We start from the raw sequence: 27,069 nt of genomic DNA, 5'->3' as shown, positions 1-27,069 counted from the left end.
TAGGCTGCTGAAGTCTGAGTGGCCAGCAGGGAAAGCGACCAGGGGCTCCCTGGCATGCAGGCTTTCACCTTATAGAAACTTGCTCAGTCCTCAGTTGTGTCCCTGGCTTCACCCTCTATAGAAAATGATGCTCTGATCTGTGCAGTGGGATAGGAGTTGACGAAAGGGTCTTACAAATATATCGCCTAACTCAGTTTTTAACCCCACCTTCTGGACTCTCTGGAGCCTCCATTTCCAGGGCCTTTCTGGAATTGGGTGGAGTGACGGCTTTGTTTCTGTTGTCATCAGCCCCATCCCCACATCTTGTGGGCTTTTGTTTTTTTTTTTTTTTTCCTTTGGTAAGTCAATTACGTCTTGGTCATCTCTGCTTTTTAGCTTTCATAACAGTGATGACATTTCTTTCCTGTTACCCTCATTTTATACTCTGCAACTTCGTTAGGTACTTGGAGAAGTGGAGCTCCAATGGACATGTTCTGTTTTCATGCTTAACCAGACTCTGGGCCACACAACAGTTCTGTGTTGCTGCGGCTGCCCTGTTAGGGAGTCTGGGTTAGTGACAGGACGGAAGTCATTGCAAGGACATGTATCAAGTGATCTGGCACCATTTTCTGGTGTTTGAAAGGGGAGAGGGGAGAGTAAGAGAAGAAAAAGGGGATGGGGAAAAAGGAAGATGGTGTACAATAAAGAAATACGTGAGGGGGCATTAAAAGATGGGTGAGAAGGGGGCTGTTATGGAAGAGACAAATGAAAGCTATTGACGGACAAATTGGCACGAAGATGTCTCCATCTTCTTTATAACTATGCCTGTCTCCCACTCTCATTTCATTTTTATTGCATGGACAAGGAATTATAGTGCTTCAATGAATAGTCCCTAGACCCCAAGCACCTGACTGAAGCTCTACTTCTCTTGCGAAAATCAGTTTTTAAGTTACCCAGTCATGCCCTCACTCGTGAAGCTAGGCTTCATAATTTTTGTCTGGATAAGTTTTCTTGTGTATCCTCTAGTCTTTCTCTTATAGGCTTTTTAAAAAAGTGATTTATTGTATTTTACATGATGTTCTATTCCCATATTAGAACTTACATAATTCACAGTACTCAGGGGAGTCAGTATATGTGGTATATTTATAGAAATATGAAATGTCAAAATTCCAAAGGAATCTTGAGATCAAGCACCTTTCTTTTTACAAATGAGGAAACTGATAGCCGGAGGGGCTGAGTGTCTGCCCAGGTTCATAGAGAGGGAATGTGGACATGTTGAAATGTAGGGATGAGAAAATTATGTCATGTCATGAGTGAACTTGTTGTTCTAATGATAGAACCATGGCTTCTGCCATACTATTCATATTTCAGGATTTTTTTTGGGAGCCAAACTGCTTTTCATTTTCTAGATCTTTACTTGCTATATATGGCTGAGGTAGAATGCATTTGTAGAGAGCTTGAGTTCTAGCTGGGAGTCCCTGCATGAACGGAAATTGTAGGAATTATATCACAGAAATTTATGAGGTAACAAATTGTTATCCTTTTGTCATTTGTAGTTCTGATCGGTTTTCATTTTTGTGCTTGGATGATGTTGGGACTATTGAAAGCTTAATGTTCTTTTCTAAGAACCCCCTTAGATAAACGATATAATTTAATGCAAAATGTTATAACACACCTGGCAAATTTTCTGTAACACTGAGGATGTAGAAGTTTCTTAGTTTCGATGAAAGAGTATTTGATGGTGAATCCGTAAATGATGTAATTTTGCCCTGGCTTGCACATTTTCAGTTTGCAATAATAGGAATAAAATGTTTAGAAAAGTATTCTCACAAGTTCTGACATGTTTTAACATTGAAATAAGTAATATCATGCATATAGCAGTTTGATTAGTTATGATTAAAATTTACTGAACCCAACTGAAATCCTTTGTTCTTAGGATTGATGCTTTGCTATTCTCCCCTTCAAGTGGCCATTTCAATGGTTATTTATTTTTTTCTCTGTATTCCTTCCACCCAAAGGTGGGTTGTCTGTTTCTTATTGTGGAAAGGTGAAATTAATTCCCTTTTTGTACATAAGGGGGGTGTTTATTACATCATATCTAAATTATTAATGACAATTACATTTTCATGGGAAATACCAAACTTCTCTGCTGGTTTGTAGTATCCATTAAAGTAGATTTTATTGTTTTCTGGTTAGCTAAAAATAAATCCTAAGTTCACTTCTGAAATGCTTTCGGATTGTTGATCCTGGTGCATATTGATGTACTATAGAGCTCTTTTTTATGCTTCTCTGACCACATATTCCCATGGTCATTCGCAGGAGGCAGTGAATCTTATTCACAGTTCCTGATTCCATTCTTTTGGCCCTGTGTCCCTAGGCTACCCTGAATTATATAACATTTCTCACATCAAATTGTAATATTTATTTATATATTGTGCTACGTAGTATAAGTATGTTAAGATCAGGGACCATGTCTTCCTCATTTTTGTAACTATAGATTCCAACAGAGCATCCAGCATGTAGTAGGGGCTCAGTTAATGCTCTGCGAGTGATGGCAGGCATGGCTGGGCTTGTGGGGGATAGATGCCTGAAGGATACTTTTTTTGAGAGGATGCTAATGAATGAAATTTCTGCCTAACCTAAACCAGACTAAAAAGCATTTTTCCAAATAATTAATTCCTGTTAGTATAAAACTTTGGAGTTTTTATTTTAATTATCTGACCTTGCCTGTTGGTGCTATGTTTAATTACATATATTGAGATTTAATAATGAAGAAGATAATTACTGAGAGACAGTAGCAAAGTACAGTAGTATACTCAGCTATTAGGATAAGGTTCATGAGGCCGTCACTTGACTGCTTACTAGCTCTGTGATCTTGGAGACAGTTTGTTCAATATAAAAATAATTTTATAATGTTTACCTTATTCGATGGCCCTGGGATATTATGAGGGTGAAATGAGATATTAAAACATGGTGAACTAGTGTTTTTTGAATCATTATTATTATTTTCTATTCTAAAATAGATTTTTCATTAAGGAAAAGGTAATAATTGATTCCATTTCTGTATGGGGAAGTCTTGCATCTCCAGTTATTAATGGTCCTCTATTTTAGTAAAATCTAGTCCAAAATTTATTATAACAGGAGTCCTTTAAACTTTTACAACGCAGTAGGGAAAAAAGCAAATCACCCAATTTAAAAAGTCAAAGAACTTGAATAGGTATTCCTCCCAAGAAAACATAGAAATGGCTACCATGTATATTAAAAGATGCTCAACATCACTGATCATCAGAAAAATGCAAATCACAACTACAATGAAATAACACATCACACCTGTTAGTATGGCAATTATCACAAAACAAAACAATCAAACATCAAATCATAGCAAGTGCTGGAGAGAATGTAGAGAAATTGGGACCCTTGTATATTGTTAGTGGGAATGTAAAGTGGTACAGCTGTTATTGTAAACTGTGTAATTTCAAAAAAAAAAATTAAAGCTAGAACTACCACATAATCAAGCAATCCAAAAAAGTTGAAATTAGGATCTTGGAGAGATATCCATACTCCCATGTTCGTTGCGGCATTATTCACAATAATCATTCACAACCCAAATATCTATGGACAGATATGTGTGGAATATACATACAATAGAATGTTATGCAATTGTAACGAAGAAGGAAATCCTACTATTTGTGACAACGTGGACTAATTGGGAGAACATCCTTTAAAGTGAAATAAATCAGTCGTAGAAGGGCAAATCCTGATGATTTTGCTTAAAAGAGGTATCAGACTTATAGAATGGTGATTACCAGGGACTGGGAGGAAGGAGAAATAGGGAGTTGTTCAATGGGTATAAAGTTTCAGTTATAAAAGATAAATACATTCTAGAGATCTCCTACACCATACAGGGCTTGTAGTTAACAGTACGGTATTATGCACTTAAAAACTTGTTGAGAGGGTAGATCTCATGTTAAGTGTTCATACTATTAAAAAAAAAAAGGCAGTGGCAGGGACATAAGGAAACTTTTGGAGATGATGGGTAAGTTTATTTCCCTGATTTTGGTGATAGCATCATAGTTACATGCCTGTGTCCAGACTCTTTAAATTGTGTACATTCAACATATACAGTTCCTTTGTATCTCAGCCACACTTCAATGATGCTGTTAAACTTTTTTTTTTTTTTAAAAGAAAGCGTTCTTTAAATAATTAAAATGTAAAATAGCTTGCTATCAAAAATGTGTATGCGGTTTCCTCTCTTTTTAGTCCTATCTGAATCCAGGAAGTTAAGTATATAGCTACATTTTTAACCTTTTAATCTCTCAAACACATAGATCAAATTCTGCTGTGGAAAATGATCTTGCATTACGAGAGAAACACAAGTTTTTGCATTTCCTTAAAGAGGGAGTTTTTACAAGCATTTGCTGCTTATGTTTATTCTCAGAAGTCTGTTTCTTACTTTAGTCACTACTGTACATTGGTTGTGGGGAAACTCTTGCTCTAAGGAGTTACTTAGTTAAAATAAAAATGACATTTTAGCTATTGGTTCCTTCTCCTTAAGTAGAGAAAATGTCATCCCCTTTGAATATTTGTTGAAAATGCTGCTTTGAGTCGAGGCCACTGATTGAAAGCCAATACATAATGGAATTCAAGTAATGCTGACAAGTAGAATAGGATATTTCTTGGGTGCTTGATAGAAGAATGCTCATGGTTTGCCCGCTGTGAAAGCTGCTGGGGCGAGCCTGCTGAGAGTGTACTGTTGGCGGAAGCTCTTTGGAAATGACTTTATGTTACATACACATATAACATCGATCCAGAAGTGCTTTGCCTTTTTCTGAATGATGGCATTTTCAACATGTAGACATGCTTATTATCTCTGTATTAGATCATGCTACGAGATCGTGAAATAGGAGCTCCTTGCTCACTCACTTACTCACCGCACATCCAGTGAATGCCCCAGCATTCCCTCCAGCAGCAGGCTTTACCAGACCCTAGACACCTCCTGAAAAGTAAGCTCCATGAAGTCAGGGGCGTTCTCTATCTTGTTCACTGCTGTATACTCTGTATCTAAAAAGCATCTGACAAGTAACAAGTGTTCAATCAATACGCGTTGAGTAATCGAAGAACAGTGGATCCCCTGGATATCCTCCCTCCGTCTGGGTAATTAAACTTAATGGCTGTAATTCTGTAGTGAATTCCTAATCTGTAACTGAATGATGAATTTCTAATCTAACTGGGATGGGCTTAATTCACAGCCCAATACTAATTTTTTTTTTCCTTAGTCCAGAATGGGTAAGAAATTTAATCAGTGCTCACTTGGATTCCAATAGTTTTGGCATAAATGTTTTTCCAGGCAATGGGCTGGAAAATATGAAATTCTCTTCTCTCAGTGAGTCTGTTCATATTGGGCCTTTGAGCATTTACAGGGAGTTAGTTTTATCTTCTGAAACCTTCTTGTCGTATTGTTGGCTCCAGTATCTGGTAACCTACTTTAAAAGGCAAAAACGAACAAACAGATGAAGCAAAATAAAAATCGCCAAACACTCCAAAAATGGTACTTGGAAAATAATCCAAAGAAATATAAATGCGTACAGCACATTAGTAAAACTTATTTAAAACTGGTCAAGTCCTCCTTCTTCTTCTAATCCTGCATTTGCTGTTTTGACCCTACAGAGAATCCTTTTTTTTTTTTTTGCCCAGCTCCAGATAGTTCTGATTTAGATGGTATGCTGTCTGGGCTCCCTGAGTTCTACTCCCACTCTTTCTTCCCTTCCCTTCCCCACTCCCATGTCATTTTCCTTCTCACTGCTTTCCTGGTTTCCTCTCCCCACCCCCCCCCCTTTCTTTCTTTACCTGCTCTTTCCCACATACTGTACCTACCCATATTTCCTTAGATATTTACAATTTTCAGGAGTGGGAAGAGGCAACACATCATAAATTTTGGTCTAGCTTGTGGTGGGCATGAGTTTCCCTTCTGATTGTAGGACTTTCTATAGTTAATGCCCTATTGACTGGAATCTCTATTAAGAGTTATTATTTTGTGTATCTTTGGAGAATGAAGTTTGAGGTGTTTTGAAATAGTGTTATAAGTGAATATTGCTTGATGAAAATGAATTGCCATTTCTATTTGGGGTTTGTCAATTTTGATTTTTAAAAATGCACAACTAATATATTTTCTGTGACAAAAATTAATCTGTTGAGTGCTTATTTAATCCCTTATTTATTCATAATAATGCATTTGGAAGATAGTAGCATCCCTTGGTGTTCGGATGAGGAACAGAGGCACAGAAAAGTCACATAACTTACCCAGCATCACTAGTCAGTAGGAGAAGGGCCAGGATTTAGAGCCAGGAAGTCAAGCCCCAGAGAAGAGATTCATAACCACCAAACCACGCTGTTCCTCTGAGCAAATGTTTACAACTGTGGTAAGTCGTGCCGAATTAGAAGCTTACTGTGCTATGGACACTGACCTTGTGAGACTCTTCCAACCCACTCTTCCTCCAGAGCATAAGCATCTCTTTGAGATCCCAGAGACTTGCAGGAGGGGGGCAGGAGATGACTCTCTGTGCCTGTCCTTTTCATAGTGGCTTATCCCCATTGCTGCTCTTCACGGGACACATAAAGGAGTAGCATTTGGCTCATGTCTTTTCTATACCAAGAGTATTATTCCTTTTTTTTTTTTTTTTTTTTTTTTTTTTTTTTTTTAAATTTTATTTATTTATTTGACAGAGAGAGAGAGAGATCACAAGTAGGCAGAGAGGCAGGCAGAGAGAGTGAGAGAGGGAAGCAGGCTCCCTGCCGAGCAGAGAGCCCGATGTGGGACTCGATCCCAGGACCCTGAGATCACGACCCGAGCCGAAGGCAGCAGCTTAAACCACTGAGCCACCCAGGCGCCCCAAGAGTATTATTCCTTTATTTGCTTTTCAGAGTCCCTTTAAAAGTCTGCATGGCATTTGATATAGGAAAAAGGATAGGATGCTTTACAGAGAGAGAAAAAGAGAGAGAGAATGAGCACAGATTTAAGTGCAATTTTGCTGTTTTAATCCATGTTGTTAAAGATAACACTTTTCTTTACTGTGATGTGCAAGATAAATCTTCTTTTTCGCAAAGTGCACTTCAAGCTGACAAACATACACACTTTGATCATGTTGTGCACTTTTCTGCTAAGTCCCAGTTGTACACCACATATGGAGATGAAAATATTGTTACAAAAGGCGTGATTACACTTATTTGAACCTTAGAATAAATTTTATTTAACTATCACTAAAGGATCAATTACATTGGACCAAATTGCTGTTTTGCTTCTATCTCCAGAAAGGTAGAAAGAAATGATGTCAGGGATGTTTAGGGTGGAGAGTTGTGATATTGTGATTTATAATAAATATGTATTTGGCTTTTCTCCTCTTTTGGGGACAGAACTTCTAAAAATTGTTGGAATCTTCTAAGTGATGGAAATAATGAAGGTATCTTTTGTTATATTAATAAGGTGACTGGGGAAGCCCTTAGGTATCCTGAGGATTAGGGCTGGTTGCCGGGAGAACCAACACTGGTTATACAGCTGGAGCTTTCAGTCCCCACCGCCCCCCACCCCCCACCCCCCACCCCCAACCTCTAGGAAGGGCTAGGGGCTGGAGATTGAGTTCAATAACCAATGGCTGATGATTTAATCCACCAGGCCTATGTAATGAAGCCTCCATAAACCCCCAAAAGGTCAGGATTAGGAGAGCTTCTGGATTGGTGAACACCTGGAGATTGGGGGAGAGTGGAGCACTCAAAGAGGGCATGGAAGCTCCGTGCTCTTTTTCTACATCTTGCCCTCTGCATCTCTTCCATCTGGCTATTCCTGAGTTATATAGTCTTATAACGAACTGGTGATCTAGTAAGTGAAATGTTTCTCTGAGTTCTGTGAGTTGCTCAAGCCAATTAATTGAACCCAAGGAGGGACTTGGGAACCACTGATTTGTAGCCAGTTGGTCTGAGGTAGAGTTAAAATCTGGATGGTGACTCATGCCTAAGTAGGGTGGTGGGACAGTCTTGTAGGACTGGACCCCAAACCTCTGGGACCTGATGCCATTTCTGGGCAGATAGTGTCAGAATTGAATTGTAGGATATCTAGTTGGTGTCAGGAGAATGGGTTGGTGATGGTGGAGAAACTCCTCCCCTCCAGAACTGGGATCTGGACACTTTGGAGTGTTTATGTGTTTTTACTGTCATTAAGAAAAAAACAAAAACTGGCTGTTTGGTTTTTGTTTATTGCTATTTTCTGAAGGCACATTCATAAGAAATAAATAATGGTTGATTAAGTCTCATCTTTACTTGGCCCAAAGTGGTTAATTATAGGCAACTTTTTGTGGTCAATCAAAAATTATGACCAGTTTTTACCAGTAGTCTAGTCATTCTCTCTGACAATTGATAAATGGTAATTTTGTTGATTTGTTTATGCACCAAACTGAAGCCTGTCATGCAGATCTAACAGGTTATACAGGTTATACAACCAGAGACTTGACCTGATTTACTTAGAACTTAACTTGACAGAAATAGTGAACCAACCAACACTGGTAATAATCATGTTGCTTAAAAAAATCATATTTAATATTCTATACACAGCTTTGTAAGTAATTTCATTCCTAATAATTTAATCCTTCTCGATTTTCAGCACAGTTGGAACTTAGTGCTGTGACATTGTTTCTTGTTTTATTTTCCTCCTTCCACATTATTAATAAGAGATTTTGTTCTTAAAAATAAGCAACAACTAAAAATGTGATACTTTATCCTTTCAGATTGCTTTAACAAAACTTATCTTTTGAAATACTGGGGAGTTTTATAATCCTAGTTCTGTTGTCTGAGCTGGCCTGATTCCAGTTTTGTGCTGTTTAGAGAGGTTGCCTTTCTTTGTGCAATAAATTCTCTCTGAAGAGGAGCTTTGAAATTAAGCAATAAAATTCCACTAATTATTTGACGTATTCTGTCATTTTAGAGATACAATATCTTCGTTTCTCTATGAGTTTTAATTTGTATAAATGGTAAGTGCCCCTTCAGATTCCCATTTCAGCGAAGGACCCATTGGCTTTGCCATTAGGGCTGCTCTACTGGCCCTTGAAGGATTGTTTGGCTGCAGAGAGCTGCCATGCCCAATCTCTAACCCCACCCCTACCCTCCTACCTCAGGGTGGGGCCCTCCTTTGATTGATGGGGAATCTATAATGACCTAGTTCAAAACAACTCTGGGAGCCCTTCTAGTCTCAGTGCTCCCTGTGGTGTTGGCAGCTTGTCATTGGGCCACAGCCAGCTGGACTTCTCTGCTCAGAACCGCTTCCTTTCTTGACCCTCCAGAAGACAGAGGCCAAGGAAAAATATGCGTTTCAAACTTCTCCTAAGGGTCCACTTCCTGAGGAGCCCAACCTGTGATAACCTTGTCTTGGACACTTAAGACTCCAGCTTCTTATTGATCTATAGGCAAATGTTAAGTGAAACAGAATGTATGGTTGTTTTCACAGCAACTATTGCTTCTTAATAGATGGCACCATTAATAGTTTCATAGTTTTCACTATTGTGTTATTTTTTTAAGGGGTTAAATTCTAATTTTCAAGCCAGATCTTCAAAATACTTATGGACTCCCCTTGAAAAGAGACTTGGATCTTTAGGGTAGGAATTGGGGGGTTGAAGAAAAGAATATAAGTAACTTTTCCCATTTTCTTACATTGAAGTTGCCCTAATCCGATTGTGTTGACCAATGATAAGTTTAAGTGAAATCTAGTCATCTTATTTATGGCATAGACAAATGGACGAGTATCACTTCTCAGAATTTTGGATATTTGGTAATATTACACAAAGAGTGGCGAAGGATTCAAGAATATGATCGGTTGACAATCCCGTGTTTTAAGTCTGAATGCAACTATCTCCCCTGTCAGGTTTAGTGATAGTGCTTATCTGGTCGTGATGATGTTGATGATGATTAACAACAATAATAATGTAGCACATTTGTATATACCTTTTTCATAATACCCTTTTAAATTTGATTCTCTTGACATCGCTGGGAGATGGTTATTATGGACCTTGTTACAGAAATGAGGAAAGTGAGAGATGAGAGATTTGTCTCAGGTCACACAGAATCAACTCTCAGGTCTTCTGATGATGCCAGGTCTGTTTTCTTCTTCACTCCAGTATCATTTTGCACTGGCGAATCAACACGTGTGAACACACCTTTCACCTCTCAGACCTGAGATACCAGGCTACTCACCCATGAAATAAAGAGATAAACCTTGTGAAATGGGATTATTTATAAAATTTGCTCTTGAATCAAGGAGAGCAAATTATTGTGTCACCCTACAGATGGATGAACTAAGGCTAAGGTGGTATTCTAATTCTTGGCACCCTGATAAAAACTGTTTTGGGAGGCAGACCCATTTCAGTGACAACTTCCTCTGAAATATCAGGTCCACATTTGTTTATTTCTTTTACATCACTTATTTTTTAACATGTAATTACGTGCAGCCTTTTGTTTCTCTACTTGACTGAGAGGTGTTTGAAGGTGGAACTGTCTCATATCTATTTCTCTATGCCAGCAGCGCCTTCAAATAAGTCTTCTATCTTTTCACCCAACAAAGGTTTATTGAAGTCTTTCTGTGCCAAACAGTGATAGGCGATATGGGGTATGGCAGTAAATGTGAAAGACAAGGTTCCAGTAGTCATACAGTCTATAGTCTAAGGTGAGAAAAAAACATAAAAGAATATAAGTATTGTGGTTGCTGTAATGCAAAGGAGACATGGAATATCAAGGACTTGAGGAAAGTCTGAAGACATGCATTTGCAGGGATAAGGGGAACGTTTTAAGGGTGGACCTTAAAGCTGAAACTGAAGAAGTTTAAGTCAGTTCTAAGAAATCTGCATAGATTCAAAGTATCTAGTATTGTATTTTTACAGCCGTCAATTGATTTATAAGGGGAAACCTGCTGGGTTTTTTAATGAATCTGTAAATTTGCTTTATTTTATTCCTCAATCATTTGTACCTACTTAACCATTAAGCAACAGGTCTGGTCGATTGTGGATAAGCAAGATGATAGAAAAAGTCTAGACTTGGAGTCAGACAGACATGGCTCTGAACCTGGGCGCCAGACTCTTGCTAGCTGTGATACCCCTATTTCTCAGTGTCCTCATCAGATCTGTGTGATAATACCAGTCTTAGATTGCTGCCATTAGGACCAGTGAGGTATCAGTGAATGAGACTGAGAATGAATGGTCTTCTGTGTTGCGGAATGTACATAAAGTGTTCAGTTCTGTGAATGATCTTCCAATTATTATTAAATAATTAAAAGAAAAAAAATGTACACAAGCAAGGAGATCAGACAGCAAATTCCAGAAAATAGCCAGTTATAAATTCCTCCATGCAACATTCTTTTCCTACGCTTTAGGAAAGTGCTAAGCTTTAGAAATTATTTCTTGCAGAACTGGGAAGCCGAAAGAACAGGAAAGTTGGTGTCCCTTGAATTGCATACAGTCAATGCTCAGGTTGAGATGTGGAAAATAGATGCAGTAGACATATTCTGTGATGAAGGGCAACTCCTCTTCCTCCTGCTCAGGCCAGGAGTCTAAATCAAGTCAGAGATATTTAAAAATGAAAACATTAGATAATGTAGGAAAGGTACTACAGGCATTGTAGGTATAAGTATTGGAGGAAAACATCTTTGATGAAAAATGAATGTTTTACTAAATTTCACTGGTGTTTTTACCAAACCCTAACAGTATATAACGACTTCTTTTGAAATCATAGGGCCATTTCAGGGGTGGGGTGATGACATCTATTACTGCATTTTGATATCTCCTATGCAATCATCTTTCATCATTAGATAATTTTCCATTATCATCTGGCTATTTTATGTGTACATCTTGTCATTCAGTTATATTACAAGATGCTGAAGATAGGCGATCTTTGAATGTCTGTAGCTCCTGAAACATAGTAGACCATGAGTGCTTCGGGATGGATTAACTGTTGGACTTTTTGACGGATGTGAAGATACAAAGTGTGAATGAGTTTCAGGGCTAAATCTTCTAGTTCTAATCATTTGAGAAGTAATACAGTCCACAGTTTAATAAACTATCCATAAGGCAAACAGCAAGATGCCATAAGGAACAGGATCTCCGTATCTGTTCAGCTGAACTAAATTAATTGTGTGGTCCCTCTTTCCAGGAAAACACGAATTATCCAGGCTGACAAGTATGAGGCATAGGCATAAAAGATATGAAATGGATTTAGAGCATGTAAAAATCCAACCTAACTAACTCAGCTTTTTACGAACAAAAAAGTTTGATAGATCCGTAGTGAATGAATAAATCAGTGAATTCAGACTACACTATGTCTGGATCGCCTGTTTGTCTCATCTGAAATAATCATAATAAAATTTTTTCAGCCTTCATTTCTTCCAACTATGGAGTCAGTAGTGATCTCAGAATGATACTTAGGATATGACATGTCTTTAATGGGATGCTTAAGTAATCACAGCAATTTAATTAAAAGGGCAGTCATATTTTAAAACAGCTCTTGTTCCCCAGAGTGTTACGGTTTTGTTCTCACATTTCTACAGTTACCTAATGCTTCTACTCATCAGTTTTTTGTTTGTTTTTTGATTTTTAAAAACATTATGTAGTTCTCAACTTACCACTAGTCTTGGTCTCAAAAGTTTTCTCTTCAAAATATGTGTCGTTCCTTTCTGTTCGCATTTGCTAGCCCCCTCTCCAAAGCTTGTAGTTTTTCAGAGCTCCGTCATTCACCTTTTCCTCTCTTTGGTGGGGGCGCCTGGGTGGCTCAGTCAGTTAAGCATCTGACTTCAGCTTAGGTCATGATTCCAGGGTCCTGGGATCGAGCCCCATGTTGGGCTTTCTGCTCAGTGGGGAGTCTGTTTCTCCCGCTCCTCTCGCAAAGAAATAAATTTTAAATATATATATATATGTTAATTTAATTTTATATTTATATATGTGTATATATGTGTGTGTGTATGTGTGTATGATTTTCCCTCTGAGTGATCTGTTCACTCCCAACCCTTCAACTACCGACTGCATCAGCACCTGACAGAACTGTTATTACATTTTCTGTCTCTTTCTTTAGCTCCAGATCAGCTTCTTCAGTTTGATGTTGCATGGGCTCTTCAAGGACAACTTGTCCTGAATCAAAAATCCTTCTTTTCTCCTCTACGTGCCTGTGGTGCTTACTTGTGTAATGGTGACATCACACAACCTGGTCACAAAGGCCAAAACCTTAGTGTCATGCTTAGTGGTTTCCCGTTACCTCACTACTTGGGTGAAATCAGTGCAGCCTAAATATATAGAATTTTTATTTGTAACTCCTACCTCAATAAAGCCAGAAGAAAATAGTGTGAAGCTTCTCTGATTCTAACTCAAATTCTAACAGCTCCAGTGGTTCCTCCACTGGAACCAGCCCTAGTCACATTGTCTCAGGCATCATTTTCCAGTGCCTCTTCCAATAACCTCCTCACGGACCTCAGTGCTTCCTGTCCTTTCCACTCCAGGTTGTCCTGTGCAACAGGCACCCGCCTCCATTTTTCTTCTGCGAAATGCAGTGTTCACAGATGAAACGTCTTTCTGTGGGCTACTTAAAAGAGTGAGGAGATAGAAACACTGAGTGAGGCGGTTAAGCCCTTTAATTATTCATAATCTTCCACAGGACCTGCACAAGCCATGCTTGATCTGGCCCCCATCTACCTCCCATCTTCGTCTCACACTTCTCTGCCTCTCGCTCGTTAGCTCTGCTGACTTGCTCCTGCCCTGCTCTTTCCTGCCCTTTCTCATGCTGCCTTCACCCATTCTCTCTTCTTTCTGACCCCAACACCACTTTAGGGAGACTTTTCCTGAACACTCCTCAATGTAATTTGAATGCCCTTGCTCTTCCTCATGGGACTTGCCATAATTTATAATTATATACTTATTTCTGTCATTTTGTTCTATGTTAAGTCTATTTCACCTATAATGTTTCTGAACTCTGAAGGTGGAGACGGTGTCTGTTCTATTCACCATTGCGTCCACAGCCCCTGTGCAGTATCTGGCAGATAGTGGGCATGCAATAAATATTTAATGAAACAATGAATCAATCATCACAACTACTAGTGGCATATTGGTAGGCTAGCTATCTACAGGCTCTGTCTGTGGATTATGGGCAATTCCCACCCCCTGAAAAGGTTAGTAAGAGCATTGCTTATTGTAGGAATAACTTTGATCATGCTCTCACTTATGAGAGATATAACCTTCAGTACTCTAGCACTGTTATTGTACATTATTGCCACACATGGCAAGTCTGATCACAACACACCGGACACCCATTGTTTGGCTACCAGACATTTCTTCTTTATTTGGCTACCTGTGGTTTCTTCCTAAGGCATAAAACTCATCACGTAATTCTCCTACGTACGAACTTTTAATGCATTCCCATTGTTTTTAAGATAAGGTACAAATTGTTTGGCATGTCTAACAAAGTCCTTCTCAAGCTGGGCCTGGACATTCTTTTCAGCTTCAGCCCCAACCGGTCTTGACCATAGGCCATAATCAAACATGATTCATACCTTGGCCTCTACCAGAAATGTCCCACTTTTGTCCCTAGATGGATGCATATTTGCTCTTTAAAATTGAGCTCTCTTAAGCGCCTGAGTTACTCCTTCCTTTGTGTTCCCATTGTGTAGGTATATCCTCTTTATTCTAAAATTTACCACATATTCTATGATCATTTATTGGGATGCCTGTCTCCCAGACTAGATGGTAACTCCTGGATTAGATTGTGTATTCCCAGTGTCCAGCCCAATATATAACATATAATGGAACCTAGTAATATTTGGGTGACTGAATGTATTTGGCAATTGTTTGGAAGTAAAATGCCTTTGCTCACTGAAGCAATGTTATAAATGGTGATGTAATTTTCATCTGACTCAAAACAAAACAAAACAAAAAACAACTATTTAAGCCATAATGAAACTGAAACATATTGCTAATATTCCTTTTTCTTCTAATATTAGAATATGTTCTTTTTCTATTCCACTGAGATTGAGAAACCCTGATAGGTAGCAGAGATCTTTTCTAAATGTTCTCTTTGGTTTCTCATTGCTTAGAAGGAGAAGCCAAAGAAAGAGTTCATTTCTCTCGATCTCTCTCTCTCTCTCTCTCTCCCTTCTTTCCTTCCCTCTTTCTTTCTTTGTTTCTTTTCTTTTTTTTTTGGCATGATAATGGGATGGGATTTCTGCCATTTTGATTTTCTCAGTGGAGACATAACATCAGCTGAGGGTTCGAATCTTTGGGACTTGCCTATGTCTCAGACAGTCTCAAATACCACTTGTCTCATAACACACCGTTTTGCTGATGCATAAAAATTTTGCTGTAATAGTATGAGCTATAAAAAGAAATTAACTTTAAAGGAGGTCTACTAATAAAAGTAGGAAAAGGATTTTTTACTTAATAAGTGGTCTTACCTATAAGACATACTCATTTTATTAATCCAGGCACTTGTTTTTCAACATACGTCGAATGAATCAAAATTGCCATTCTTGGTGCGCCTGGGTGGCTCAGTGGGTTAAAGCCTCTGCCTTCGGCTCGGGTCATGATCCCAGGGTCCTGGGATCGAGCCCGCAACGGGCTCTCTGCTTAGCGGGGAGCCTGCTTCCTCCTCTCTCTCTGCCTGCCTCTCTGCCTATTTGTGATCTCTGTCTGTCAAATAAATAAATAAAATCTTTAAAAAAAAAATTAAAAAAATTTGCCATTCTTCTTTGTACTCTTTGACTCTCAGTACACATTTTATATCCTTTGGTTTTATTATAGTTATCCACAAAACTAATGTTGAAACTTGGAAAATAAAACAACAACCCTAATGTATGATTAAATAATTGATGTCATTTATTTGATATATAATGTGAACAAACATGATTGCTTTCAATAGATGAGAATGACACATGTTTTGAAATTCAATATACTTTGTATCATATGTTTTTATAAAGCAGCTAACCTCATTAAGTTGGTTAATTAAATAAGTGCCTTTTCTGAGTCACTCTCTCTCTTTTTCTTTTTAAAATAGGTGGTGTTTGCATTGCTCAATCACAGAAAATCCCACGTGAACCAAGACCTGGAGAATTTGAAAAAATTATCAAACGCCTGCTAGAAACACCTAATGCTCGGGCAGTGATTATGTTTGCCAATGAAGATGACATCAGGTGCTGATTAATTTTATTCCTGGTGTAGGATCACATTTGCAACACACATCTTTTTTTTTAAACATATTTCATATTCAATGTACAATCTTATGAGATTTCACAGGAACTGCAACATTCTTATGCAATTACAGACTACCTTCCTTCTGCTGCAGAGACAAAACAGCCTTCTAGTTTCTAAGTCTGAAATGGCTATAGAGTAAAACCTGAGGACTGAAAGAAATGAGATAAGTAAGGATGATAGCCAGAATGATGTGAATGAGGTTAAGGATGAGGCTGGAGTTAAAGTCTCCAGTATGTTTCCTTTAGAAATGATAAAATTCAAGCAGTTAGTGATTGACTAGTTAGTTTAACAGTGACTTACTGAGTGCATATAATTTGATATAACTGGTCTTGTATCATTCCTAAGTGTAGTGTTTCTTGATAAATATGGTATGTTTTATTTTTTTTTATTCCTGTAGGAGAATATTGGAAGCAGCAAAGAAATTAAACCAAAGTGGTCATTTTCTCTGGATTGGCTCAGATAGTTGGGGATCCAAAATAGCACCTGTTTATCAACAAGAGGAGATTGCAGAAGGGGCTGTGACGATTTTGCCCAAAAGAGCATCAATTGATGGTAAGGACAAGCCATAGAAACTTTGTTTCATTCCAATTGAATCAAAGCTCAAGGGCAAAACCAGTGTATCACCATAGGATGAAATGCACCCATTGTTGATGACTCTGGATAGAATTTTTTTTTTTTAAGATTTTATTTATTTATTTGACAGAGATCACAAGTAGGCAGAGAGGCAGGTGAGAGAGAGAGAGGGGGAAGCAGGCTCCCTGCCGAGCAGAGAGCCCGATGTGGGGCTCGATCCCAGGACCCTACGATCATGACCTGAGCCGAAGGCAGAGGCTTAACCCACTGAGCCACCCAGGCGCCCCTGGAGAGAATTTTTAATTCTGATGGTAGAATTGCCGAGACAGTAACTCTTTAACCCAGCATATACTTTTCATTAGAAAAGAGTAGCCATTAGATTTTTTTTTTTCTTAAAAAAAGGGAGTTAGAGTTGTCTTTAGCTATTTCCACGATGTTGCCTCCTAATCTTGCATATTTCTATGGCACAGATGTGGTTACAGCACCGTCATGGGGAGAGGGCTGCTTTATAAAAAATGGAGACCTGCTGGGCTGATCCTATGGGTACATTAACACGACAGCAAAGATATGGAGCCTCCCTGAAAGGAAGACTGTCTCTCAGATAGCCTTTCCAATGGTCTTAGCAGTGACTGAAATGCCTACCTTCCCCATTATCTTCTGGAGAAGGCATTAGTTCCAGCTGGTCTCCCTTCAATGAGGTGGTCCCCTGAGCAGGCTGACACTTCGGCCCATTACCCCTGACCCCATAATATTACATTAGCACTGATTAGTCTATTGGATTAGCTGAAAATGGAACATATAGGACATATAGGACAGATACATTTTGAGTGACGTAGAAGCATAGAATCCTGGAGAATTGATTCCTGCTAGGAGACAGAGAGAAGAACGAGAAAAGTGTGAGTTGGTTCTGAATATATAGCAGAAGGTTGCTGGTGGCTGCGATGTAGAGGAGCGGGGAGGTTGCAAGGATGACACCAACAACAGGCTCTCTTCTTCCGTTCATCTGGTGAGCCAGGTGCCTAAATGGTGAACAGCAAGGGTGATAATATTGTCCACCGATTACCCTTGGCCTTTACCATATGGGAAGACTGATTTCTGGGCTACTGGTTCCTCCCATTTGTTAATACTTTTTGTTTTGTTTTGTTTTTTTTTCTTTTCCCTCATGCAATGATCACAACATAACTTAATTTCCACTCAAAAGCTCTGACAGTATTTGGTTTTGCTTTTGAAAGAATATTAAAATCATAACTTTCTTCTCTAAAATAGGGTTTGATCGCTATTTTAGAAGTCGAACTCTTGCCAATAATCGAAGAAATGTGTGGTTTGCAGAATTTTGGGAGGAGAATTTTGGATGCAAGTTAGGATCACACGGAAAGAGGAACAGTCATATAAAGAAATGCACAGGTAACCATTGAAATGTTTTCCTTGGTGCATTTGTTTTATCATTACCTGAGAAATGAAGTTTTTTGGTATGGATAATGATCTATTTCTTCACGTCTCTTACTAGTTTCTCATCAGGGATGAGCATACGCTGATCATTCAGCAAACCTGTGTATACTCATTGGTTCTTAGAGTCGACAGTATTTCTTGACCCCATGCAATGTGCCCAACACTGGAGTATTTGAATTCTATTTAAAAACATTTATTGAGTTTCTACTATGTGCAGAACACCTTAATAGGTTTGGTGAGATATAGACAAACCAGCAAGAAATGATACTGGTCTCCAGGTGCTTAACATGTAGTGAAGTTGATCATAATACACGATATATGAGAGTCACTTTTTTTCACTATTTCAACCCATGTCCCCTATAATACAATTGTCCCTCATATCCTGCATGGCTCTTACAGCTACGATTTTTTGATGCTTTATCATCTATATCATGTGCTTAAAAATAATAGTGATATTAAATGTACGTATTTTGAATGTAAGAATGAAACATTTTTTATTTTCAGATAATATGATGATGTACATAGAACCATGTATGGAATTTTAAAAATTAGAGTTAAGTACTCAATTTAGCAAAACCATAGACACAAGGTCAATATAAAAAAAATTTTTAACTATATATATCTCTATGTATCTCTCTCTGTATGGTTTCTTTTATAGAAACTAACATGTGGAAAATGAAACTTAAAGAATCCTGTTAATAGCAAGATCAGCAAACATAAAACATCAGGGATAATTTTAACAAAGATACATAAATCTTCTACACTGAATACTACAAAACTTGAATGACCCTTTTATAACCATATACCCCTCTCTCATCTACCCCTCAGACCCATATTTTGATAGATTCTCCGTTCCCTGTAATCCCTCTAATCACTTCCTTTGGAAATAGCTGCTCAATAGAAGGTGTAATATGATCAATGGTAGAGCAGATGTATACACAGAGTAAGGAGGGGGTGTGAAAAATGGGTAACACGCTGTGGAGGGGTCTGACTTCAGGCTCCCTGTGTGCCAGGCACCCTTCCAGGAACTGGAACGGAGATGAAGTCTGTGCTCACGGGCCTTACACTCCAGTGTGAGGAGACAGACACTAAATAAGGAAGTAGATAAATGAACAGAGTCTTCCAGATGCTAAGGTGTGCTTCTGGGAAATACAAGGGAATGCATGTGAAAAGCTGAGCAGGTGGTATTGGCCGGGAGGGTGACCAGTAGGCTGTGCAGTCACAGAATGCGTCTCCAAGCAGGTGATGTTTGAGATGAGACCTGAATGGTAAGATGTTGTCAGCCACATGAAGATATGTTGGCAAACTATCCCAGGATCTAGGGCAAGTCTCCCTTGTTGAAGCCACTGGTAATGGGGGGGGGGGGGCGGGGTAGGGAGGAACAAGGTGGCTGGAGTGAGGGAGGGAGGGTAGTAAGTGGGAGGGAGAGTGATGGCCAATGAGGCTAAAGAGATAGGCTGGGGTCACATCATGCAAGGTCTTCAAGTTATTTCTAGAAACTCGAGTGCTGGGGTGGGGCTGGGAGTTAGGCTTTATCCTACCTGTAGGATAGGATTACTCAAGGCTTTGGATCTAGGGCATTGCTCAGGTACCTGTTTTTAAGCAGATTCCTCTGGCAGAGGTGTGAGGAGGGCTGGAGATCAGGAGAGAAAAAGGAGAAAGGTCAGTCAGGGCCCTTCTGCTAGTCCTGGCGATGGACAGTCACAGCCTGAACAAGGATGCGCAGGTCCGGAGGGAACACAGAGGAAAGAAGTCCTGGGAAGTCACATTGATAGTATGTGGTGATGAACACTGGTGTGGGATTAAGAGATGGAGGCTCTGAACGTGAACTCTCTACCAGCGAGGCCTAGGAAAAGGGTGATGTCATTAGTTAGCAGAGAAGACAGAATGAATGGTAGATATGGAAGGGAGAGACTTGAATTTGGTTTTGAGGTGGCCCCATGAAACTGCCCAGCAGGTGGCAGCATAAGGTCTGGGACCCCACAGAGAATCCAGCACGAAAAATAAAAGCTCTTGCTTGTCAGATGGAGTCCTGGAAGTGAAGGACCAGGGCAGAGATGCAATTGCCAAAGGCGTTGGAGCAGAGCTGAGGGATGACGACTGAAGATTCTAGGGGAGGAGCCAGGAAAAGCCAGTGAGCATGGTGAGGGATGCCATCTCAGTGAGCTGAGGAAAAGATGGCGTGCATGTCAGTGCTGCTGAGAGGCCTGGCTGACGGATGAGAAGTGTGACAGACTCAGATTGTGAGGGGCTGGGATAGAGCCAGAAGAGAGGAAATGGGGGAAAGAATGCTTTTTTAAAAAGTCTGGCAAAGAAAAAAAAAGTAGGTCTGGTGAAAAACTTGAGAAAGAAGCAGGGTTACAGAAATTTTCTTCAGAATAGGACACACTTGAGCATGCTTTCAGAGAAATATAATATGCAGAAGGAGTAGATAGAGAAAGAGAAATTAGCTGTGGGTTAGGATCTTGACAGATACTTTAGGGAGAGGCATTAAAAGGGAGGTGTTACCTTGAAATAATGTGATTCAGTGGGGGAAAAAAGATACACACAGAACCGTACAGAAGTAGAGGGGGAAAAAATCCTATAATTAAAAGCTAGATTTGGACATAGATATGTCTTCAGAAATATATAACTGAAGTTCAAGTTGTGAAATTTAAAACTTCATGGAAGAGATTAGTGTTCGATAAGAAAGATTTGAGAAAGAGCATCCAAGATGAGGGAGAAGGTGGGCCAGCAGGGCAAAGACACAGAGTAGGGCATGGCATGGAGACGTGGAAGCACAGGGAAGGGGTGAGCGTATTGGAAAGAAGGGTGCATGTTAAGGAGTAATGGGAAATAAAGAGGGTCCGGTTTATAGAAGGATGTGAAAGGGGAGTTTATGGAGTAACTTCCGTGCTTTCACTCAGATATACTTCACATTGGGCTTAGTTCTGACTTCTGAGTGTTACTATTTGATTGTGTACTCATGTTCACAGCCCACTGTTGTTTAGACCGTAAGAATAAGAGTCTACCATTCTCTCTGTGTCTATATAAAGTTGGTAGGAAATTGGTTATTAAATAATCATAATTTTTAGTAGACTGTTTTTGGAATCTAGATTCTTATTTTCTCTAAACTCCTGTTTTCAAAAAAAAAAAAAAAGTTGATATATGTGGATGTCCTTTCAGCGTCTGTGGAGGGTGTATGCTGATACCTGTTTCGAGTGTAGTTCTGACCTGGGTTATGGTACAGTCCAGAGTTGGTGGGATGTCTGCTGCAGAGTCCTTCAATTGATTTGGGTGTTGCTAACAACCGGAAAAGTCTCTCCAGTTAGAACTATTTCTAGTGCGATGAAAATGGTGTTTACTCTAAGTGTTAGGGCAAGTGCACCCTTAGGGAATGGGATTAGTAAACAGATTTTCAGGCGAATTCCATTGTGAGTGATACTGAAATAACTTGTTTCTGGGTGGGAAAGAAATAAATGAGGCAATGTTCTAGCTTAATTTGTTTTTAGATATATTTATTTCTTTGAGAAAGAGAGAGAGAGAGAGGGAGCGTGCATGCATGCAAGCAAGGGGAGGAGTAGAGGGACGAGGGAAAGGGAGAAAGAAGCAGATTCCCCAATGAGTGCAGAGCCTGCTTTGGGGGCTCCATCTCACAACCCTGAGATCATGACCTGAGCCAAAATCAAGAGTTGGACATTCAACTGACTGAGCCACCCGGGCACCCCAAAACTTATTTTTTTCAACAGTAACACGTGAATATTTCCAGATGTTGAGAGAAGATGTGTGTGCCCCACATTACCATCAACACTCAGTCTTCATCTCTGTTTTTGGGGAGGAAACATGATCTATCACATTAGTGGTCAGATGTTCTTAAGAAGGAAAACCTATGGATATTCATGAGTAGGGGTGTCCGGGGTTTGAAAATTATTTTTTTTTAAGATTTTATTTATTTATTTGACAGAGAGAGAGATATCACAAGTGGGGGGGGGGAAGCAGGCTCCCTGCTGAGCAGAGAGCCCGATGCGGGGCTTGATCCCAGGACCCTGAGATCATGACCTGAGCCGAAGGCAGAGGCTCAACCCTCTGAACCACCCAGATGCCCCTGAAAATTATTTATATTTCCAATTTGTCTAATTCCATCCAATGCAGAAATGAATGAATACAGATGTGCATGTTTCAAAATTGGGCCCTTACAGAGTTCATGTTTAACCATCCACAGTGAGTCAAAGAGTTAGGGAACTGTGTGAGAGAGGATACCGACAGGGGCCTTTTTGCTGCATTTAGGGTATCATTTGTGGGTTATGTTCTGAGTAAAATTTTACACTGGGCAATGATAATCTGTGAACGTTAACTATTTGCTTCCACAGGGAGTGATACTGGCAATGTATTTACATGGATAAGAGAGTGCTTCCCAGCAGGGGAGGGCTTCTGTCTTACCCATTTTCCAGAGGTAGAATGTCTTCAAGCAGTGAGGAGCACCCTCTTCCTAAAATTAACTTGGTGCTAACAGTTTTCTGAGATGATTTTTCCCCCTAGAATCTCAGGAAAGCTCTCAAAAAGATGTGATATTACTGTTAACTTTGATATGCTGGCCAAATTCCAAAGTGAAACAATTCCTACCATCCACTTAGCTATTTATGTAGTTATTATTGCTTCTGAGAGCTGCTGAGTTCTGAAAGCTACTACTACTTAATCCTACTTAAAATTCCCTTTGTCTCTCTCGAGAAGAAAGAAGGATTCTTTTGTGCTTGTTATCAGTGGTGATGGGTGTTATTTTATAGACATTTATCTGACCTCTCTCTCTTTTCGCCCTCCCTCCCTTGTTCCACTCCCAGTCTTCATGCATCTCCACTCCTCACAACCCAGACACCCACAGCACCCCCCCCACCCCCCTCACCCCTCCGCCTCGAGAATGCTGGGTCTTTATCATCTCTCCCTGTCCTTGCATATTTTTCACAGACCCATTTCCCCACTCGGGCTTCTGCCTGAGCTCCTCTCCCACTGTTCCCCTTCACCGCCTAGTTGTGTCTTTTTCCTGTCTTTTCTCCCATCAGTCCCTAATCTGCCATTGTTTTGTCCAGCAAGAATATCATTGGTGGTGGAGAGTTTTTCTTTTGAGGTCTTGCTTGACTTTTTTATGGCTGTCATTCTGATTTCTCACCTTCCGTGGTGAGACCTGATAGTGAATATTAACAGGCCTGGTGTATGTGGGAAGTCATCCTAGGTCTGTGCTCCCCAGAGGCAGACTCCCTCTCGGCTCAGGCTGTGTCCTGGACTTCGTTTCTTCCTTGTGAATTGTGAAGAGCTCTCTGTGCCCTTATCAAAACAACATCCCTGACCAACCCAATAAATTCAGTCGGCCCCATAGAGCATCTTAAAACCTCCCCTTGCCTCAGTCATCCATGCATTCGTCATGATTCACTTGTTTATTCATTTTGGATGACCTGCCTTATGCCACTGTGCTACAGATACAGAGACAGAGACAGAGAACCGATGACTCTTGCCCTTTGATTGCTCACACACATGTGGAGTATCTTACCTTTGCATTTGAAGTGCTTTTCTTGTCTGTTGGGTTTTAATCCTTAGCCAGGAGGTTGGAACACTGTTGCTCAGCCTGCATATGGCTGACACTCCGATGCTAAATGGTGGTGAGCATATGCTACTTGAAATGGCCTATTGATTCTTATTTATGATGATAGAAATAGTGGTAATGGAAAAAGCAATGCACAGATATGTTTCTTCCCACAAACAAGCAATTTTGTCAGTGAACCAAATAGCAGGCTCAATAATTAGCTCCCTGAAAGGCCTGCCAATTTATTATCCAGGGCCAGAATAACTAACTAGGTGACTTTTCAGGTGTAACTACCTCTCCACAGTCCTCTCTTGGTTTGGGAGGCTGTGGAAGGTGGAAGTTTTCACCCATTCCCCCAGGACTCATGGAGACCATGTGAGTGAGTTGGGTAGTTAGCAATAGGGATAGATTTAGACAATTTGATTTAGTGACTCAGGATGAAGGGAAACTAAGGTAAATTTCCTTGTGCTAAAATATGTTCTGCCATTCTTTTTTTTTTTTTTTAAAGATTTTATTCATTTATTTGACAGACAGAGCTCACAAGTAGGCAGAGAGGCAGAGAGAGAGAAAGGAGGAAGCAGGCTCCCTGCTGAGCAGACAGCCCGATGCGGGGCTCGATCCCAGGACCCCGAGATCATGACCTGAGCCAAAGCAGAGGCTTAACCCACTGAGCCACCCAGGCACCCCATGTTCTGCCATTCTTAAATGCTCCTTGCCCCTTGCCTAGTGTAAAACTCTGGGGGACGGTGTCTTACATTAGCACCGTGGGGTGGTTGTTAGCCCATATGCTGCTGTTCTTAGTGAGTAAATAGCAGCAACCCCAGAATGACTTATTAATGCCACTTCTGAGATTCCATATTGAATTTCAATAGATGGCAAAACAGGCATTGATTTCAGACATACTAGATTTCAGAATTTCAGAGCTTGGATGTAAAATCAAGATCGTTCTCTCATTTTCTAGATGAAGAAACAGGAACCCAGGAAGATTAAGTGAATTGTTGAAAATTCACATAGTCTCAGAGCAGCAACTAGAATCTCGGTCTGTTTAATTTAAATTTACCCTTGACTTTTATATCTTCATTTTATTTTATTATTTACTTATTTCAGAGTGTTACCACATAGTTGGAAAATACTTTTTTCTCTTTATAATACTTAATGTATAAGAGCGAAGCATTATGGAATTTTAAAATCAGCTATGAAATGAAACAGAAGTAACATATTGGGTTGTTACCTAATCCTATAGAAAATGGCATTTTAATATTCTTCATATTGATTTTCAACTATACATGTAGTATTTGTGAGTGGGTCTTAGACAGAATATACTTTTTATCCATTTCCCTGCCCTTTATAAAAGTAGACCTATGGGGCTCCTGAGTGGCTCAGTGGGTTGAAGCCTCTGTTTTCGGCTCAGGTCATGATCCCGGGGTCCTGGGATCGAGTCCCGCATCGGGCTCTCTGCTCAACAGGGAGCCTGCTTCCTCCTCTCTCTGCCTGCCTCTCTGCCTACTTGTGATCTCTGTCTGTCAAATAAATAAATAAAATCTTAAAAAAAAAAAAAGTAGACCTAAAACTGTATTTTTAAAAAATAGGAGAACTTATCAACTGTAAGTTTTTATAACTCTAAGTCCAGTAGCATACTGAGTTATAGCAATTCACTTTGCTAAATTAATTTTCTCATTTATTCATTCCCTTATAGAAAAAACTCACTTATTTTAAATCAGTTCAAGAAGCACTATAATGTATAATAGCACTTCTAGAACTTTTGTGTGCACATGAATTACCTGAGCATCTGGTTAAAATTCATAGTTCTAGGGTGAGGCATTCTGCATTTCTAACAAGTCTCAGGTGATGTGGATGCCAGTGGGCTCTGGGCCACACTTTGAGTAACAGGGGATATTACATTTAGTTTATAGAGGTAGCAAAAGCACCTGATATTCAATTAGCAGAATTAATATTCAAATATGCTAAAGATTACTGATAAACCCAAGGTATTCTACAAAACATCATTTAAATAAAGCTTTAAATTGTCAATTGTCAAAATCTATAATCAAAAGTCTATGTTGTATATACAATCTTCAATAAGTATTTAGATCAGTAAAGTATAAAGTTACATGCATGCGTGTATGTGTGTGTGTGTGTGTGTCCTCATTAGGAAATTTGGAAGTGGGAAGCTTAATTACTAAATTTAAAGAAATGTACACAGATGCACCTGTATCTTCAAAATCTGCAAAGTAGATTACAAAGTTTGCCATGTCAGTAACCAAGAGTACTCTGAAAACTTAGAAATTATGCCATCAGTCATAAGTATACATAGAGTAAAGGAGTTGGAAAGGTTCCTAGAAATCATTTGGTTTCATCCTTTCATTTTACAGAAAAGGAAATTGAGGTGGCTTAAGTGGTTTAAGTGTGTTGTTCAAAGCCTTGTAGCCACCTGAAGGTGATGGTAGGACTGACATCATTTGATACTTGGTCCTTTCCTCAATCCTTTCCTGCTCAGAAGGCCTTTGCCAGCAAGGATCTGAGTTGTACAGATCCATTCTACTATATTTTCCTGGTATAGTATCCTAAATGTTTCCGCAATGGCCACCAAAGTTTAAGTATCCCCTCTTTCTGACCCTCCTTGACTACTAAGGAGGTCAGATGGATGCTTGTGGTCTGGGAAGCACTAATACTGCTACAACTGTAGAAGCGTAAGAAATACCCTCTGATTAGAATGAACTTCAAGGATCCATAAACTCTCCATTTTTCAGGGAATAACTTAAAACAGAGAAACACCTATGCTACAGAAACAAAATGAATTTAGAAGTCTAGGAAACCCTTTCTGCAAAGCATACAGTGGACTCCGACATTAGCTTGATTGTTTGGGAGTCACACAAATCTGGGTGAACACGGTCTCTGGAATATTACACTGAAGGGCTGAGAAATAGAAAAGGAAATATAGACATTCGTGTGACAGTTAAGCACTTTCGAGAACCCGTGATTTGAAATGTTACAGTAAGACTTTTGTGGGTCTTTGTGGGTCAGTGAAGATGGTGAGGGGGAGAAAAAGCTCAGAAAATATTAGAAGAAGCTGTCTTTCTCTCAATGATTATTAACCTCAATTGAAGGAACCAATTCATCAAAACAAAAAAAAGAAAGAAAGAATATACAGATGGCTCAAAATCAGGAGAATTTGGTATCTCTCCCCCTACTCCCCCAAAAGAGTACAAAACAGTTACATACAAGACATACAAGGGACTGATGATTTGTATTACAAAA

General features: G+C 39.5%; 1 protein-coding gene across 1 annotated transcript in view; it reads left to right on the top strand.

Annotated features, from left to right (window-relative positions):
* GRM8 (glutamate metabotropic receptor 8) overlaps window positions 1-27,069 on the top strand; it is a gene marked incomplete at both ends in the record, with an annotated part of 740,123 nt that overhangs the window by 316,739 nt on the left and 396,315 nt on the right. Inside the window, 3 exons of the mRNA XM_080818039.1 lie at window positions 16,039-16,174; window positions 16,633-16,787; window positions 18,075-18,212. Coding sequence (XP_080674165.1) covers window positions 16,039-16,174; window positions 16,633-16,787; window positions 18,075-18,212 — 429 coding nt within the window. The remainder of the gene's footprint in view (window positions 1-16,038; window positions 16,175-16,632; window positions 16,788-18,074; window positions 18,213-27,069) is intronic.

Source organism: Martes martes (assembly GCF_963455335.1).
Source record: "Martes martes genome assembly, chromosome: 11".
Classification (NCBI taxonomy): Eukaryota; Metazoa; Chordata; class Mammalia; order Carnivora; family Mustelidae; genus Martes; species Martes martes.
Note: the sequence above shows the minus strand (reverse complement) of the source record. Positions and strands in the feature narration are given on the sequence as shown.